Source organism: Hyposmocoma kahamanoa, unplaced genomic scaffold (genome assembly GCF_003589595.1).
Source record: "Hyposmocoma kahamanoa isolate Upper Pololo Valley unplaced genomic scaffold, ASM358959v1 78, whole genome shotgun sequence".
In the NCBI taxonomy this organism is placed as follows: Eukaryota; Metazoa; Arthropoda; class Insecta; order Lepidoptera; family Cosmopterigidae; genus Hyposmocoma; species Hyposmocoma kahamanoa.
In genome coordinates this window covers 11,064,646-11,084,433 of record NW_020653945.1, presented here as the reverse complement: position 1 = coordinate 11,084,433, position 19,788 = coordinate 11,064,646, and the positions used below count along the sequence as shown (strand labels likewise).

Below are 19,788 nucleotides of genomic sequence, written 5' to 3'. Positions count from 1 at the left end.
AAACGCTTTAAAAGCAACTGAATAGAATACGTTCGTCTCGCGCTCCAACCGAAATTCGGTCGAGCGCAAACTGCGCAACTCAAAAAAACAAAACTCGTAACTCACAAAATTACGCTCGTCTAGCCTCACCCTTAGTGTCAATGTGCGGTTTAAATGAAAATTGAACAAAGGGTATTTGCGCTGACGAATGACGTAACGTAACTTAATGACGTGACGTAACTTATTGGCGGGATAGAAAAGGAATTTAAGCCAATAGAGAAGGGTTAATTATAATCCTCTTATTAAGTGAAAAACATATTTTTTAGAAGCGCCAGTTTTCGCCTGACCTCTAGCGATTTCTAGGATACCATGCTCAAGAAGTTTTTTATACAAATATCTTAGAAATGATTACCGAATTCGTTCTAACATTGCAGTAAAGAGTTTATTGTGGGGATTCCTCTTTGCGTACGTAGTGTCCAATTTACTTCCAACAAAGGCGTTATACAGAGTATTTTTTTTTAATGGGACAGCGTTGAGAAATCCGAAACCTTAGAAGATACAAGGAAGCTGCCTTAGGAACCCTTAAATCTTTTTTTGTAAAAAGAATTTTGGGATAGTCAATTCTTTGGTCAAGCGTGAGTTTTCCTAATAAATGAATAAAAGTGGTCAACATTTTTTAACGCTGGTCTACTCATTTTATGTAAGGATCATTGCCGATCATTTCATTGTATGTGATGAAATAATCGGCACACCATTTTTCATACGAAACGTAAACGTAAATAAACGTAATAAAATTTACTAATTTTTTAATATCCTAATAGACTCAGTTCGGTATCCGACCTATCCGGCGTATTTTTACTATCCTGCCGGATTCCGGATAGTAGAACAATATCCGGTCGGATACCGGATGTTTAAAACTGAGGAAAATTCATGGCCAGAACGATATAAATAACATTGATTTATTTATTAAAGATGATTAGTAATAAGATAAACAGCAACTGCAGGATCGTTGACAATGTATTTATTACTTGTAACTCCATATACTATATGTATTTATGAAGTTAGATAAGGTTATCTGTAAATTTAGTACTCTATTTTCAATAAAGGCAAATTATGATGGATGAAAAGCAATAAAATTATCCTGCAGTAAGTGGCAAAAGTTGATTCTACTTAATTTCATAAACGAGACCATCTTCAGAGGACAGTTTTTCGTTATAAACTCTTGCAAACTTTGTTAATTTTTAGGTAGGTACTACTTGTTATTGCCAGACGAGCAAATGAAAGGATCGCGATCACGATTGATTTGAACTGTCTTCAAACAGAATGTGTACCCACAACAATGAAACGTGTAAGTTAGATTACGTACTTAATAAAAAAAATCATACAAAATGAATAACATTTTGTAAAATTTGATCAACTTCTTCAGTCCCGATTTTTTCTTCCAATAGAATAAATCATTCTTATAGAAACTGAGTTTTTGGTAGATCAACGTCAACGATCATGTCACTCAGCATTAAATAATAAAAATAAAAAATTAGTCAATTTTAGACATTTTAATGAAATTTGATCAACTTATGCTGCCACGATTCTTTTCTTTCAGTACAATAAAATCTAAAGTAATATTTATATAGGCAGAACATAACACGAGCTATTTGTCGGGAATTTTTCCAGAAATATTTCCACTATTTGACATTTCTCTGAAAATTACCCAACAGTAGTTTGATGCAGTAGTGATGAAATCGCTAATCGTCGATTTGTATCTACCTTTGCGTAGGTACACACGTGACTTAAGCAGCGATATAATCGCGATGCAAACGCGATGTACGTTTTTATTGGTTCGACACTATGCGACTGCATCGATACAGTTGCGCGTTTGCATCGCCAAGAACCTTTGAATTGCAACTGTCTCTGCCATTTTAAAATTCGCGCTAAATTTCCGAACGATATTCGTTAATCAACGAATAGTAAGCTGGCTGCGCTGGTTTGTCATTTTGACAAGCTGTCATTTTACGCTGGAAAAGTGTACTATTTGCCTAAAAATTTGTAAACAAATAGAGAATTAGTTGCAGAGACAATTTATATTAAGTAATCGTTAATTACGAAGGTTAGTGAAAAAACATTCTTTACTTTAACGAATTCTAAAATAACGAGATTTATTCGTGAGAATATAACCTATAAAGAAATCTTAGATTAATTTCTATCTACACAAAAATGGGCGAAGAACAGAACAAACCGATGTCATATAAAGAGAAGACTCTTCTCTCGCTTGGAATCAATATGCTGATGGGTAAGTGAGTCATGGTTTTCAAAATAATTGCCGAGGAGTTCCTAGTTAGTTACCTGTCTCTGTAGGTATTCAATTGTAATTCAAAATTGTTTTTCTCGTACGATAATCTTATTTCAATGCTTGTAGTGCTCTGTGTATTTGCTAGTCATAGAACAAGAGAGCAGCTGAATGTCACTTAGGTTTGAGAGATTAGTAGCAGTAGAGCTCTTTGTGAAAGACTTCATCCTGGGCACTACTGCCACCTTACTTATTTCTGCCTCCAAACGGTAATGTGAGTATTACTGCGTTCCGATTTGAAGGGTAAGTGTGCTGGTGAAATTACAGGGGTGGGATTTGTCAACTTATGTCTCACACTGATGGGTGCAGTGGTAGTAACCCTCAGATCTTTGCGATTTGAAGTACTGAGTGGCACTGCACCTGCTTGAACAGGTGTGTTTACCATCAGGCCCATGACTTGTTTATCCTGTCACCTATTCCCTTAAGTAAAATCAATATAACCAAAAAACCTTTATAGGCCCAAGTTTGATTGAGGCAGCAGAAATAGTCCGACAGAATGAACCTCCTCAAGCTGCTGGTGATGAAGTTGAGCTGGACTTCGAGAATATGAACCCAACAACTCTGCAGCTGCTGAAAAATCATGTTATAAATACTTTGCAAATTGGTAAGTTGTAATGGTAACATGGTTCGTAACATAAATTATCAAAAGTTTAAAAAGTGGGTTAACCTTCTACCTATCTCTACTTTTACACTACATATATTTTAAGGCTTTTGTGGTTATTCAATAAATGATTATCACTAATTTCAGGCTTCTTACCACATTGTGACTTCTTTTTATATATTTCGGAATGGTTACTCGTTTCATGGTCACGGGTTGACTAGATGGCGGCAGATGACAGCTTTAAGAGCAAACATATCTGTCTACCCTCTTGCGCTGTCGACAACTACTACCTTCATCGTACAAGGGGTGACAGATAAAATAGGCAGGTTACTAAGGAAGTTTTCCATAAAACTGTTTTCATGCCCTTGACCAAAATAGGAAAAATGTTACGTTCACTAAAAGACCGCCTTCCTTTACTTTAATTCTTGTCTATAAAGTGAACTGCCGTTGTGGGAGCTCATATATCAGTCAGGCTAAATGTACAATTGTCGATCATATGAAGGAACACATCCGAGCAGTAAAAAACAATGATGCACAGAACTCGCCTATAACACAACACCTCACACAGACTGACATTAACCACTGGATCGAGTTGCATAGTTCAGTTTCGAGTGTTGACACAGGGAGTGTGGTTTGTGAAAAAAAATGAGTGACAATGGTAATGCCACAGCAAATCGCGGTGAAGGTACTAGTCGTCGACAGCGCAAGAAGGTAGACAGATATGTCTCTCTGCCTTTAAAGCTGTCATCTACCGCCGTCCAGTCAACCCGTGACCATGGAGCGTGCAACCGTTCCGAAATATCGGGAAAATAAAAAGAAGTCATACCCTTGTAAGAAGCTTGAAATTAGTGATAATCGTTTTCTACACTACTTCTATTATGGGTGTTTTCGGTAGAGCCCCATAGTGAAATCTATTGCTCTAGTACTCCTAGTGCAGGGAGTTGTCTAGTTTGAGACCAGTAGGGCTACCATTAAAGGGCGTGATTTGCGCGAAAGCGACAGACATAAAACGCGAGATACTGTTATTCTCGTATAGACATCTCGCGCTTTATGTCGCTCTCGCGCAAGTCGCGCCTTGTTGTGCTAACCCTACTGGTAATAGGTGTGGTTACCTGGCACATTATTATTACTGATGATGCCTAATTCTCATTAGATTCACATGAATAAAATCCTGTACAAGGTTTCATAACACATATTGTATGTAGCAAGCCATAAGTAGAAGTTCATCGAGAACTAAGTTCTTGGACACAAGTGTTCTAGTTATTGGACTGATCTTCCATTTGGTAAGGGTGGACAGCAGAAGCTCCAGTATGAGTAAGACTTTATGATTTGTTTTTTTTTGTAGAGAGCCTTGAGGCTTTAAGCAACACTTCACCCAAGCATTCGGATGAAGAGGGGGAATTTGACAATGACAGGGGCTTGCAGGAAAACAGAAACAGTCCGCAGCGATAACCGTGCATTAGATAAGTACCTACTATAGTAATTATATTATCAATTATATCATAGGTATGTAGGTTTTATTAAGTGTGTTTATTTGTAAGAAGTTTAATATATTTATAAAAAATTTATAGTAGTGCCTTTAAGATATGTACCTATGCGGGACTTGTATTACGGAATATTTGTTTTTTTTTTGTGCTCCAGAAGTATATTTCTTTTTTAATACATGTTTAAGTATACTTAGTATGTATTTACTCAGGTATTTGTATATAAAATAAAATTTGCTTATTAAAATTACATACTGTAAATAATTTCAATTCAGAACAGTTATTTAACTTTTATGGAATAAGATAGTGATGTTTTAAGCAAAATAACATTCAACTTTAAGATTTTAGGTATACATGCCCTAGAATCATTCTATCTGTGTACTGTTCACAAGTTGCATTGCACAGTATAGTCTCGGTCTGTTTTTATATTACCTAAGATCATTGCATTAGTCTTGTGAAATAACAACAAAAAATACAGATTTAAAAACTTAAAATCTATGTACAATATCCGGAAATGCTAAAAACGGTGGTAGCGCTTGCTTTAAAGTATCATCCATTATTGGATACCTATAGAGACTTGTATATATGCTATAGCGATTGCAGACCATTTGTGTCAATCCGCAGATAAAGGGAGCATTTCAAGGTGAGTTCAACTTGCACCAAATATTAGCTAAATCTTACACTTTGGACTGGACCGCCTTATATGTATAAGTACTTTTTTTCAAAGTGTACCATTGTCTATATAATTATGCTGTAATATTACGACAAAAGGCAACTACAGAGAGGGCTATAACTCATAGGCAGTGTAGATAGGAGGGCTGGTAGCTTTAAAGTAAAAATAAAATAAATAAACATTCTACTATATGTATAGGCCTAACATCTCATGTCACTAAACAAAACAAAGAAAAAAGAATATGACGTGTTGATATCAATTCGGTTTTTTTATTTCACCAGTGATTATGATTGAAAAACTTGGATTATATTGTAAACATGCTGTGCGCTAATAAGTATCACCTACGTACCTGCCTCCTAAACTATGCGGCCAAATAACATGCTGTAAAAATCTTATCTTCATGAAATTACCTACATGACAAATTAATTCTTTAAGCAATAATAAATATTGTACATACCTAATGAGTATACTTAAAGATAACCTATAGCTTCCATTTAATTTGTAAAATAAAAAACGCTATTTTGGCTTAAAAGATTTGTATAGGTTTATCGTGTCCCGGACTATTATGTAAGTAGTGTTAAGTAATATTTTTATAGTATACCTACGCTATTTTCACGTATATTGGTCAGCGCACGCACTTCGTTTCGACTGTGTATGCGGAACGTCCAAAGCGCGAGCAATGCAATTTAACATTGACATATTATTTTTTTTTGAAGACCGATTTAAATAAAACAAACACTAAATGTCAACCCAATCTTAATACATCTTTGAAAATCACATCCACGTGATATTTCCGACTTAGTAGGGTCTTCATTAGGTAGTACTGAATTTTACTTTAAAATAATAGGATTAGAGTCTCGTAAAGCGCCACTTCCGATTGGAAGTGGCGCTTTACGAGACGTAAAGCCACCATGCCTCCATGAGTTTAAGATGCCATTTTGATTAAAACTAGAATTTATTTGAAAGTAATTGAAAGTCCACCTTAAGTTTATTGATGTATGGTGCGCTTTTAGATGCATTTAAGGGCGGTTACACACGGCGACTTTCCGTAGCGATGTAGTAGCTAACCGTCTACCTTTACACACACGCGCGACTTATATTCACCATAAACGACGGCATCGATGCAATAAGTCTATAAATCGCTAGTGCTTCACAAAAGCGCGTTTGTATTGCTGATACAAGTTCAAGCCGTGTCGACGCTAACTTTTGTGCTCTTAGAGGAGTAATTCTCAGTTTAGATACTTACAGGAAAGAATAATAGGAAATTATCAATATAACCAAGAAAAAAAAAGAAAATAAATTAATAAAACTTTTTACGCCACAGACTAAATAACTAGATACATAATTAAGATAATGTACAACATTCCACATGTGCAGAAGTATAAATCACAAATATAAAATCATTTATTTTAAGTACGTCAGGAGTCGCTCACCTCATTTTTAACTTCTTCTATTATACCCGGTAAAAATTGATGTAATGAAGAGCGAGTGATAAAGATCGCTCGTCCTATAATTTTTAACTAGATTTTCTCTGAATTTAATAAAAACGGTCAACAACAAAATTTTTCATATGAATTGGAAATAGCAGTTTAATTGAATTATGTCACGGCAGCGAATATGTTGAATAAAGCGAAGAAATAAAAAATCTATCTTTACACACACGCGCGATTTTAAGCAGCGACGCAAACGCGATGCAAGAGCGCGACTGCATCGCTACACGTCTATCGCTACATGTATAGGCGATTGGATCGATGCAATCGCGCGTTTGTATCGATACAATCGCGCGTTTGTATCGATACAATTGCGCGTATGAATCGATGCAATCGCCTATAAAGCGCGTTTGCATCGCTGCTAACAGTCGCCGTGTGGGGGTTATACTCTATATTCTACTTGCCCAGCAGATTCAAACATCTGTTGCATAGAAAGTCTTGAAAATGTAATTTGTAACTAATAATGAACTGAAAATGAAATAATTATGAAATGTTGCTTCATAATTATTTTTAACCTAACGCTCACATTAGACATCACTACGCTGTTACTACGCCGATAACGATAATGCTAACAACAACATGAAAATAAATCTAACCGTATTAATATGTGGTATATTATGTAATTCTATAATTCAAGTTTACTTCTAAAATCATCATCGTTATAGTTTTGAGTTGTGCCTTTTTCCGTAAGAACACCAAAAATCATTTAGCAATGCTTTATAAATCATAATGGTAATAATGTAATTTAAAAAATCGCAAATAATATGGTAATGCGTCATAAATTATAATGATAATAATATAATTAAGGTTCACTTCCAATCGTATCGTTTTGAGTTGTGTCTTTTAAGCACCAAACATCGAACCGTAAGCTTAGCCAAAATACAAATGTCGTCTATGTACGAAACCTCATTTAGTGGAAGAGTTGTTGCTGCGATACGAACATCGTAATAGGGTCTACTTTGGGACGCGATAGGTGCAGAATTTTATTTCCTCTTGACATCACCGTATTTTCGTAAATGTAATGCCAATACAGACTCAATTTTACTTGAAAATGGACGAAAAAGAAACGTAATTATTATTTAATGGATCAATGCTTGTATTACTAGCTATTCTAGATACGTATAGTATTTAAGTTATTATAATTAGGCTAAATTGTGTAAGTTTTTAGCTGTAGAGAAGCTAATAAAGTACATATTTATTCATGAATTCGAATTTAATTTCTTCGTCTGAAACCTAGTCCTTCGAAATGATTTGCCTATATACTTGATTTTATGAACTTTCTTATTCCGCTTCCCTGAAGTATAATTTCATAAATCAAACATACATAGGAAAATGGAACACACAGTGATTGATCGTGTTACGCTACAAATTACAAATTGAAATTAATAAAACTGCTCAAACGCGAATTTGCGTACATGACGTATACATTGTGTTAATCTAATCGTGAGAGTAAAAATGTTGTAAGATTTTAATAGAAAATTATTTCCGAAGTAAGTGGCTAAATGTTGTCAATGTTGTATCCAGGACACGTTACTCAATTTATTATCAACTTTACCAGCTCCTGTATTATTTATTTCATTTGTCTTTATCGCACTCGATATATTTAATATTTTTACTAGGTATTTTGAATCATGTATTCAAATGAAAAAAACATAGCATTTGCTGAAATAATAAATATTATAGCAGGTTAATAAATTGTAAACAAAATCGTTGCCAACGAAAGTATGGCCGCGGTGGCCTATAACTTTAAAGACAATAACAAAACAACAAATCTTGTATGAGTCGCAATATATTTAGCATGTTGATAAATTAGCACTCCATTTTCTTGTCACGACGTAACTACTTTACAGTACCGGCGATTTGGGCCTAAGTATATTAAATAAAATGTTTCTCTTAGGCAAATTGGATCGAATGCGTGTTTACTTAGAACCATGTTTATTCTATGCAATGCCGTCAGGAGACTAACTAACTAGACACAGTAGTAAACATATATTTACTATACGAAACGAAATATCCTAACAACTTTGTTTAATGAAATTCTGAAAAAGAGCAAACACAGTTAAGAACTCTTGACTTCGGATCTCCATAGAGAAGTTTGCTGCGGTTGTGCCATATAGAAGAAAATTCGTTAGCCGATGATAATATAATCTAGGAGATACTTCGAAATCGTCAATATTTGCAAAGTAATACTGTGACGCGGGGGAAGTTTTCACGTATGCTGGAGACTCGACCCAAATAAACATCTGAAAAAGTCGAGTCCGTCATTGTGAGAGCCTCGTAGATCACGTAGGTGTAACTGTAATTTTGTAATTGAATTTTCTCTCCTTCGTTTGTATTTATCATTTAGAGGTGACCCGAACCGTGCTAAATGTGTTTGGCTTTTTATTAGGTTCACGGCAGTTCTGATCTCGAAATAGTTAGTAAATTCGAGTAAATTCTATCAGACATGTCACCGTAGTCCGTTACTAAACTGTAGCTACGTTAAATCTGTTTACCTTCAGTGCTCGTTTGCACAAGTACTCCTATTTCAGAGTGACATCTTGTTAGTATGGAGTTTTATATTTTCTAGTTTGCCGCATGCAATTATACTGACATTACAAACGGGGTCTAAACGCAGCAAAATAGATTTAATTGGTATTTTTACATCTACATATTAGCCCGACGTTTTGGCCATGGTGCACAGGGCGTGGTCACGGGCTGACTTCAATCAAGTCATTCGATTTGTCGCGTTTATTTCCCTTTTGACATGTTGATATAATGCAACGCGAAAGTTTAAAAGCATATTTTGTATGCAATGAACTTATTCGAGATAAATATTATAAATTACATTGAATTATAATAATAAAATACTGCCACTGTGTACCTAACACAGTGACTGTACCTGTAGATATATTTGTTTCGTGCTATGATGTACATACATAATTTACTGTAATTCAAGATATTTATTTCAAGAACCGTGACGGAATTCTAAGTTTCGTTTGAGGTCCTGTAAATAGCCGCGAGCCATAACCATTCAGATAAGTTATGAACTGTACGGTACTTATTACCGAGGGGCTAGCAAAAAACGTAGCAATAAGCGGTGGTCTCCACCCCGCTGAACTTTGCTGAGTGGAATGGACCAAACATAATGTTAGTTGTGCTAATAAATCGGTCAAAGTCGGCTGGTTTTCCTCCTTTCCGGTAAACCAACATTTTGTCAGAACTGAAACAGCAGAGCGGTGTCATTGTAGCCTTGCCTAATATTTATGTTGACATGTAATCTGCTTGTGCGATAGGACGCCTTTTATCTCCTACGAGCTTGCTTGTAAATATTTAGTAAATGAATTGGCTTCGCAAGAATATACCAACCTCATTTGTTTTTGACATTATTATCTTTTGTATTAATTTCTTAATCTGATACAATCTTGACATAGATAAATCTTCATCCCAGACAAGTGAACATGTATGTATATACGACCTATGGCTATAGAAAGATGGTTTTCGAAACATTTCTATCACAACATTAAATCGTGAAACACAGAGAGTGGGTGCGGGTCGGGTGCGTGTCGGGTTGGGACCACGGCGAGTCTAATTCCGTGTACTATAAGGACGACAACACACCGAGCGTGGGCGCGGGACGGGCGCACGACGACAGGCGCGTGGGACGGGCGCACGACGACAGGCGTACGGGACGGGAATTAGACCCGCTGCGGTCCCGAGCCGACCCGCGCCCGTCCCGCACCCGATTTCAGTGTGTTTCACACTTTAAGGATATCAAATGTCTTTTAGGTCAGAATGAGATTGTCAACAATGAAAGTAGATCTGACTGTGATTACACCTGTAATATAAATTATCAGTAATTGTTATAGAAACATATATTGTTGTTTTGAAAACAACTGAAATTAATTCAGTTGTTTTCTTTAAATTAACAGTCGAAAATTCCTAAAATATAAAAGTTGGGTCTGGGTTTGCTTAATCGTATCGTAGAAGTTTTGCTGGTTCAAAGTTGACCGCAATGTATTTAAAGACCTTTCCTACTCAAAATTTAATGATTTTACAGTCCAGGAATTAGACTCACACCCATATGCGTTTAGAAAAAATGTGCCTCACTATGACAAGGGATGTCCTAAATTTATAATGACCTCCAAACTTTACTCCATCCTTCACCGCCCATTTCTCGTTAACTGACCATTTCTATCTCAAAACAAATAGATATCGAACCTCCTCTATGAAATAAAAAAGTCGGCAAAGTCCATTCCATAGAGTCCATAAACAAATAAGGGGTTCAGCTAATGTTGCGCACTGATTTTGTGTTGTGATTATTTACTTCAGCAGTTTTTTCGGTCACTTTGTGCAATCAAACATTTTTATTCGCAATTCATACCTAGAAGTGGATTTCTAATATGTTATTTTTATGTTTTATGTCAGGTTTATTATAACGTTTCAACGATCAGCTAACGTTTCTCGTATATGGTTGATATGGCATGAAGAACGAACCCTAAAAACGTCCACGATCAGGGCCATAAATAGGCGTCATTCCGCGTTCCCTATCCCTCCTTTTGCAACTTAAGACAAACATGTCGATATTGAGGGTGTTAGAGGGACGTATTACATTACAGTTCCTGCGACAGCGTCACTGGCAAACAAAAGCTCTCGAAACACCTGCGAGTATTTGCACGGCTTTCCTTACATATTTGATTCAAATTTTGGATATTTTGACTTCTTTCATCTTTTTATCGAATTTCTTTTCTTTAGTTTTATTGTGTATACACAGAAATAAGAAAGTGTTTTTATGGCAATTCCCTACGTATTCGAAATTCTCTGATCAACTGATGCGTAACTAAGGAAGATTATTTACTTGAACATTGTGTAACAAAAGGTCCGACCATATTTTCGCCGGTGACCGTACTTATGATAATAAACAAGGGAAAATATTATATACATATTTTGTTATGTTTAAAAAATTTGGTTCCTCGTACGTCATATTGTACATTATTTCTTTGGTTTCTCTAGAAATATTCTGAATGTATAAAGTTATCCTATTGTTATAATCTACTGACAAAATTCTATTAACAAGATAGATATCATTATAATTTTCAAGTTTTTATTGAATGTCATCATGTTTTACTACCATGATATTCAATTATTATTTGTGAAATTGCTCGACTAGTTTGTTATAATTATTTATTAATAACAAAGATCGAACACTTAGAAAAAAGTCCATCGATCTGACCGGATTCGAATCGACGTTTTCTTGCAAACCGTGATAGATGCTATGCCAACTAAGCCACGGAACGAACCACCGGACTTTACGAATTTTTCTATATACTTGTTGCAGATCTTTGTTTGTTTTTTAACGTTTTTATGACGTAGTGCCATCTGTGAGATGGATATCAGTAAAGGCGGATTTAATTAACACATACGATGTTGTAGATATTCATACATACCTACTGGTCGGTATGTTCCAATTGCTTTATGTACTCTCCTTTGTTCAGACTGTTGTAGTGAAACGAAACAGAGCCGAGTAAAATAGAGTAAATTGCCATCGTGACAAACAGCTTTATCATCAAAGCGGAGTGACACGGCAATATATCGCGAGTCTCCCCTACCGTTTCGTACACTACAATCTTATCTGAAAACATCGTCGTTTCCCCATCTTACCTGTCCTATATCTTTGATGTCTTTAACACGCGTTTTTTTTCTATACAAATCGCCTTTTTAAGAAAAATGCAAGGCATTTTTAGCCATTTATCGCTAACACTACATTTCTAATTTTTAAGTTCCGTTTACTGAAAAATTCTTTACTTTTTATATTAGACTTGTTGCGACGACTTTTATATAAGGCTTTTGTTCCTATTTTTAGGCTTTTGTGTTGCATTGTAGTGGAAATGTAATACCATAATGCTCTTATTAAGGATACAATGTACTTTAATTTGTGATGGAATATCTTTTGCCCAGTCTCGTACCGTTTTTTAAGTCACGGCACATTTTGTGTGTGTGAAAATAGAAGGCTTAATCCAACAATTTGGTCAGTGACGATTATGAAGGATTTGAAACAGAAGTAGAAATTCGAAGTAGCTCTCTTTCAGACTAAAAAGTAAGACGTCATGTGTAAAAGGGTAAATATGGGTTTGCTGTGGAGAGAGGAGCAAAGACGGCAAGATACATACTCGTATTTGTGTCGCAGAGCTGTGGCCTAGATATAAAAATGGCTAAATGATACAAGATGTCTACGCAACTAAGATATGAATATGAAGAATTCATTCGTTAGTTCCTTCGTTCATTCATTGATTCTTTGGTTAGTTTTTTTAAATATTTTTTTTCAAACCTTACCATGGTTTACGTAGGTTTTGTGGTAATAAGGGATCTTGAGAGGATTGTGAAGTGGGTCCTATAAAAAGTATTTGCTACCTTGGCAACTCTGCTCAAGCCACATGAATAAATACAACATATGTATACAATTTTTTATCAAACATTCATAAAATGTGGCATAAAATGCGTGATGCGTTAATGTGTAATTTTATCATCATCATCATCATCATCAACCTATTTATATGTCCCACTACTGGGCACGGGTCTCCTTTTAGGCGAAGGTTTAGGTCCTATGCCAAAGGTCCGGATTCGAATCCACGGCCTTTGCTTGAGAGGCGGTAGGTCAAACCATATATGATTGCGTGATGTGTAATTTATCAGTTACAAAGCACAGAATTGATTTGCTCCTAGTAGTCAAAGATAAGAAATTAAGTTTTAAATTTTTATTGAATTGATATTAAATTATTTTTTGTGAAATTACTCCACTAGTTTGTTATAATTATTAATACAAAGATCGAACACTCAGAAAAAATTCCTTCGATCCGGCCGGATTCGAACCGACGTCTTCTAGCTTACCGTGGCAGACGCTATATACCAACTAAGCCACGGAACGAACCAGCGGACCTCACGAATTTGTCTATGTGCTTGCGTCGTGTCTTTGTATTTGGTTTTTCAACCACTTTTTAGTCGTTATGCAAAGTTAAGATAAATATAGTGTACCTGCCTGTCTCCAATTACATCAATTTTTAATGTTCTTAAGGGATTTCCCGAAACTCGAAAAGGTCCAGGAACTAAAAAATATTGTCGAAAGGCAGTCTCCATTTTCTGTCTATGTTCCTCGAAGTTTAGGTAAAAAAGTCTACCTATTCCGATCCCTGGTCATAACACATAAAGTTAAAAGTCTTTTGAAGTTTATTTTTAAAAGGTGCGATATTTGGGAAATCGAGAGTATGTAATATTTTCTCTATTTTTAAAAGCATCAGAAATCGATCCTCGGTTGGCTCCTCAAATGCAACGCGCGACATACATTTTCTACTAAGAATGACTTAACCCATCGTGGTTCTTAATAACGCTTGTTTAGTCATTTAGGTAGCATAATATCCGAATAAGTGATATGTCAGAGGTCTTATAATTTTATTAATAATTAGGAAAGGATAACGGTTTTACACTTCTACTTCGGTCTATTTTCTATAATAAAAGTAGTTTGTGCGACGCTTATCTTCTTACGTAAATATTAATAAAATGTCATGCAACCACTTAAAATGAAGAGGGCAAAGCTCAAGCTTCAAGGAAGCTTATTTGTAATTCGGATGTTAGTCCAAACCTCTGTAGCAGATCTTTTACTAGCGTTTAGAAAGCTTTGGCTATGGCGTTGACGTCTCCTAGCCGCAACCTTCACACATTTAACTTTATGACCTGCTAACCGCTTTTGAAATGAGAACTTAAACCCGTACCTACCTTTACACTCGCGTAAACAGTTTATGTTGTATTCCGTACAAACGGCGTAAATATTTCATTGCGCACGGACAAAACACATTTAGAGGTACACGTTTGATGTACAGTTTTTGGGTTTATTATACAACCCACCAATGCGAGGTTTAAGAAGAGAAATATATCGACATAAATTTATAAAAAAAAACATAAATTTGACTAATTTAATGCTTATTTACGTTTATATCTGTTAAGAGATCCCTTATTTAGATAGGACGTAACTTAAAATGTTTCTAAATGAAGATTATTTACATAACAATATATCAGAATATTATATTCTAAATTCAACTGTACCTATAAGAACTTTTTCTGACATGTTTCCAAATTCGGTTCATTCGTGTTAAAGAAGACGATATACATACGAGCGAAGTATCAATGAAATCGCACAACTTTAGTCAGAAATTTAAACGTTATAACAATTAAAATTTTTGTTACACCTGTACCAAATTTCTGTACAGGTTATAAGAAAAAGTGTGCACATATACTTGGTTATCGTCTTCAAGTTAAAAATGCGAGTATTTTTGTTTAGTACAGCAGAATAATAATAATCTCAGTACAGAGTACTAAAAAAGCCCACCTCAAAAGTACGTGGAAATATGTTTAGTTCGCCACTACACAGGACTTGACACAGGACGTAATAAAAATCGGTTCTCACTACTCAAACTATATTGAGAGATAAAAACGCCTTGAATTGGAGAATAGCAAAACCAAGCATTAAAATAATTGCTATTTAAGTAAAATTTAGGCGCTATTTATAAAAATGAATTACCCTTCCTTAATATAAACCCTTAGAGGTGAATGATGTTCTTCAAAATGAAATGGGACCACTATAGAGGTACCCTCTTTCCAACGAAAAAAAAATCATGAAAATCGGTTCACAAATACCGGAGTTATTGCGTAACATACATACAAAAAAAGTACAGTCGAATTGAGAACCTCCTCCTTTTTTTGAAGTCGGTTAAAAAAGTAGCTTAGTTAATTTTTAGTTCTATATACATCGATTGATGGCATCCGTTTGTTTTCTTTAAAATTATTTAAATTACACATTTCTAACATTTTGTTTTCTGATATTGTTTGTCACAACAACGAGAACTAGCTGAAATGTGGTTGTACCAATTAAACACAGATATTCATACACATCGAGGGCACATCAGGTTTGACACTTTCGACAGTTCTTACCGCATGCGACATAGAGTTGTATTTAAATTTAAATGTCAAGTCTGGATCCTGTACTTTGAAAAAATATAACGTAATATAACGTAAAAAAAAATATACGTAGAAACAAAGGGTTAAAGGGTTAGAAAAAGATTTTGTAAACCTACCAACAAATGGACGACGGACTTAATACGAAAACTACGAAAAAAATGTTCAGTATTAACCTATATAAACGTAGTGACACGTAAAGAAATATAACAAAAAAAAAAACTAAAACATTCACTTTAAATTGTAGTGTTACTACAGTACAGCCTACTTTTTTTGCTTGCAACAAATGAATTTCTGAATATTCACCATATACAGTTTCTAGTGAAAACGTTGAACATAAGAGTGCGTTTAACAGTTTTTATTCTCAAATCTTCTTGGCGTGTCGACTCTAGCATTTATATTTGTGAGGATCAGTACTTAGCGACTGAGATAGATTGTTATTAGCGTTATTTTCAAATTTAATTTATTTATATAAATTATATAGAATATTGCACAAATTCTCTTAAAAATGTTGGTGTATAAATATCCGTACAAATATTATAAATGTGAAAAGAATGGTGTCTTTCTGTATGAAGAGACTTAATGAAATTTGGAAAGGAGATAATAGTTCCTTGTCAAGCGATAATTTTCTAGATTATCATGAAGCGACAGAGTCGTCAATGAACAAAACCGTAAATCGATGTTTAAAATTTTATCATTTCAATTCAGTTTGCCCAAATTTTTCATAATTCCGAAAACCATTTTAACGAAACTTCAGAGTGTTTTTGATGCTTATGGCAAAGAATAGTTTGTTTTAGGTTCATTTGTCTTAGGTATGTTTTAACCCATTAACGCCTAAATACAAATCAATGTTAAAAAAACCAAATTTTTTTTTAATTTAATGAACCTTTAGAAACTAGCCTACTTATGAGAAAATTATGAAAAAAAAAGTAATTTATTTTATTTTATATGAAAATAATGCCGTCCTCAAATGGGGACAATGAGCTCAAGCAGTGTCAAAAAATTTATAACAATATTTGTCGGTGCACAATGAGTATGAAATATCCAGCAAACGTTATGTTGCCCAAATGTAAATTCGGTTTTCTGATAAGTAATTCCATGCAGTAAAAAGAGTACAATAAAATTTTGTCAGTTATTACTAACATTTAATAAAAAATCGTTCCAAAAATATAACAAGCGACTCTATAGAATCTTTGTTCTAAATCCTTCAATGTCTTGATATTGTAACCTAATCAAATGTAATTGACGATATTGGTCTATTCCTGTCTTTTGCGCATGCAATGTGTAAGAAAAGGACGATTAGCTACTTTTTAATTATTTGATTGCTTCTGTAATTTATATTTACAATTAATTCAAATGTAAATTAAATACTATATTCCTAAATAAAATAACACTTTTAAATGATTACCACATGACAACACAACATATTACTTACTGAAAGTATGATACATAATCTCGTTTTTTTCACTTTCTTTGAGCAGTTTTTACAAGTTTTCATTCTGCAGTACGACCAAACAAAACTGACACGCGATTGTTTCTCTTTTTGCGATTTGTTACTCTTTCGGTTCGGACACTTAAGCGCGGACCAGACGTCTATTCGTTGGTAGGTCATTGTTGTAAATCGTTCAAACAGTGACAATATCGGAGGCGAGTTTTACTCGCTCATTTTTCACGCGATTACACTCCTCAACTCTCTCGCTGTACCGACGCAGTGTGATGTGTTTGTGACTAGAATAGCGAGACTGATGTAGAATTGAAGAGAGTGTTGGAGAGAAGTCAGGAAGTAACGCCACGCATTCGTGTTACACATTATGATTCTAAATAATTTTGACATGAAACAAAAATCTTGCCATACCTTAACGGTTAAATAGTAATTTGTAAAGCTTATTCAAAGCTTCCCATTTTCGGTAAACCTACCCTACACTAGCACACAGAGACTTTAGAATGACTGCGGCCGTGTGTTCTATAATGAATGCATATCTGCATACATACCCATTAATGTTTGTATAAGTCGCGTGATACCTGTAGGACTAAACTTTACATCCACTTTGCCTATTCTATTTGGCGTAAGTTAGCGGACTAAGACCAATTAGCTGAATTTCCAAGCATTGCTGAATGTCGACGTTTTTAGGGCACGTCTCTTTTTAATTAGTCCGTGGTGACTGCGAGTCTGGACGAATTGCTGTTTACCTTTAGGACGCCTCTTATTGGTATGCCGGATGCGGCTGCGGTTTGGGCTCCTGTTTGCTCGGAATTAACGCACTCGCCAAAAGACAAAATCTGCTGCTTTAATAAAAATGTCGGTGAAACAAAGTTACCTTGTGGTAAAATATTGTCCGTTCGACTAGCAGAATTTAAATTTGCTTAACACAAACTGAACTGCCGAAGTTTTTTTGGATATTTGCTTTAATTATTTATTTAATCCCTAGCCTTTACCCTTAACAATGTTTATATAGGTTTAAACTCAACATTAATGTTTCGGAATTACTTGAACGCCGAATTTCTTTGTTAATTGTTTCTCAGATTCTCAGAATAATAATATGTATACTTCACTCATAGTGTAAAGGCAAGTGTAGATAACTGGGCCTGCGGCAACGTGACCAACAAACCGGGGAGCCGGGTAGCTGGTTGTCAAATAGCTCGAAATTATAACTTTCTAGAAGGGACCTCGTTCAACGAGAAAATTTATGTAGCTGAACAATAACACTTCTTCAGACGAGAAACTGATTGAGTTTTAAAACTTAATGTTTAAAACAGTTACACGTTGGGGTGGGGTTGAGTTTTCTGGTTAATTATTACGAGGAGTGGTTGTGATTAAAGTTCTTAAAGAACAAATTTAAAGTACATAAAGTGGAAATGAAGTGCTTTTAGCATCGTGGCTAGCTTATTGTATTGTGGTAAACTCTATTTGTATGTACTACCATGGAGTGTTTTGTATAATACTTACATGTTGTAACTAAGCTACTATTCAACGATTAATGTTAAAACATGATTTCATTTGTTTTTTTTTACAATATCAAGTGACGGGATGAACCCTGTTGCAGTGCCACTCAGAGCTTTAAATCGCAAAGATCAGAGGGGCATTGCCACTGCGCCCGTCACCCTGACACATAAGTTGAGAATTAAGTCCTATGTGCCTGTAATTTCACCAGCACCCTTCGAAATCGGAACACAGTAATGCTAACTAACATTACTGGCGGCAGAAATAGGCAAGGTGGAGTACTTCCCTAAATGTACTCTTTCACAAGGAGCTCTACTGGTGTCAAACTGACGACCTGTACTTAGATTTAAGTGTAGAAACAAATTATTATTGTAAATAGCGAGCGTTCATGACAAAAAATATACAGATAATTTTTGGTCGCTATGTTCCTCATGTAAGGGACCGCTTCAATGCGGTTTTACTTGTATGTGTGTAGGCATGTATGTTAGCCTGCGACGACACCCTTTGTCGCACGATGACATAGCAGAGGTCCTTTGTGTCTACAAGCCTGAGACATCGGCTTGGGCCCGACGCGAAGCCGCCTCTCGGCTATTATTAAAGTGAAAAATGACTCAGCGCCGATCCTAGGCACGAACTGATCACTGACTTGGTCACATAGCTCCGTTCACTCTATTGATGAACGGCATGCTTTTCTTAAGATGTGTACACACATGTCGTCTGTATTTTGTAGAAAGGCCGAAAACGCCTTTTTAAAATTTTTTTAGGGTGGCTTGTATTTTAGTTTTTCATGACTTAAAAAATATTTACGTCCTGTATTAAATTCACTGCCTCCATGGCCGAACTGTTACCATGCCGGACTGCCACGCAGAGGTCCCACGTTCGATTCCCGGGCCGAGAGAAATATTTGTATGGCTTACATTTATTTCTTTCGTGAGTTTGGGTGTAATTTGTGGTTGTCTATGTGTGTGTCCATTGCACCCGCGACACAGGGTTACCCTAGTGCGGGGCCATCTTGAGTGTGTGCGTTATTATTATAATCCAATTTTAAAAGTTAAACTTAGTTAAAACCAAAATTCAATTTTAAAACGGGACGTAATTTTAAAACAGTCGTTAAAACCTAAAACCTACTCATCTGAATTTTTTTCTGAAATGGCGCTTTCGCCCTTTCTACAAAACACCGACGATGTATTAATAGACTTTCATACCTATCACTCTGTCCTTCTTATCACAACTATTTGTCACGAACTACGAGTCCTAATCTACATTTTTAACGAAATTACGTTATTAAATT

The 19,788-nt window shown here is 35.3% G+C and overlaps 1 protein-coding gene across 1 annotated transcript; it reads left to right on the top strand.

Moving 5' to 3' along the window:
* Positions 1–1,956: 1,956 nt before the first annotated feature.
* On the top strand, positions 1,957–5,904 carry LOC113233096 (bromodomain-containing protein 3-like). The gene is made up of 3 exons (XM_026468078.1): positions 1,957–2,266; positions 2,781–2,927; positions 4,270–5,904. Exons 1-3 carry the CDS (start codon positions 2,191–2,193, stop codon positions 4,374–4,376), a joined length of 330 nt encoding a protein of 109 aa, XP_026323863.1. The 5' UTR covers positions 1,957–2,190; the 3' UTR covers positions 4,377–5,904.
* The last annotated feature ends 13,884 nt before the right edge of the window (positions 5,905–19,788 follow it).

Coding starts and splice junctions, on each gene's coding strand:
- LOC113233096 (XM_026468078.1), top strand. CDS start 2,191: ATGGGCGAAGAACAGAACAAACCGATGTCATATAAAGAGAAGACTCTT. Junction 2,267..2,780: donor TGGAATCAATATGCTGATGG/GTAAGTGAGTCA, acceptor AAACCTTTATAG/GCCCAAGTTTGATTGAGGCA. Junction 2,928..4,269: donor TATAAATACTTTGCAAATTG/GTAAGTTGTAAT, acceptor TTTTTTTTGTAG/AGAGCCTTGAGGCTTTAAGC.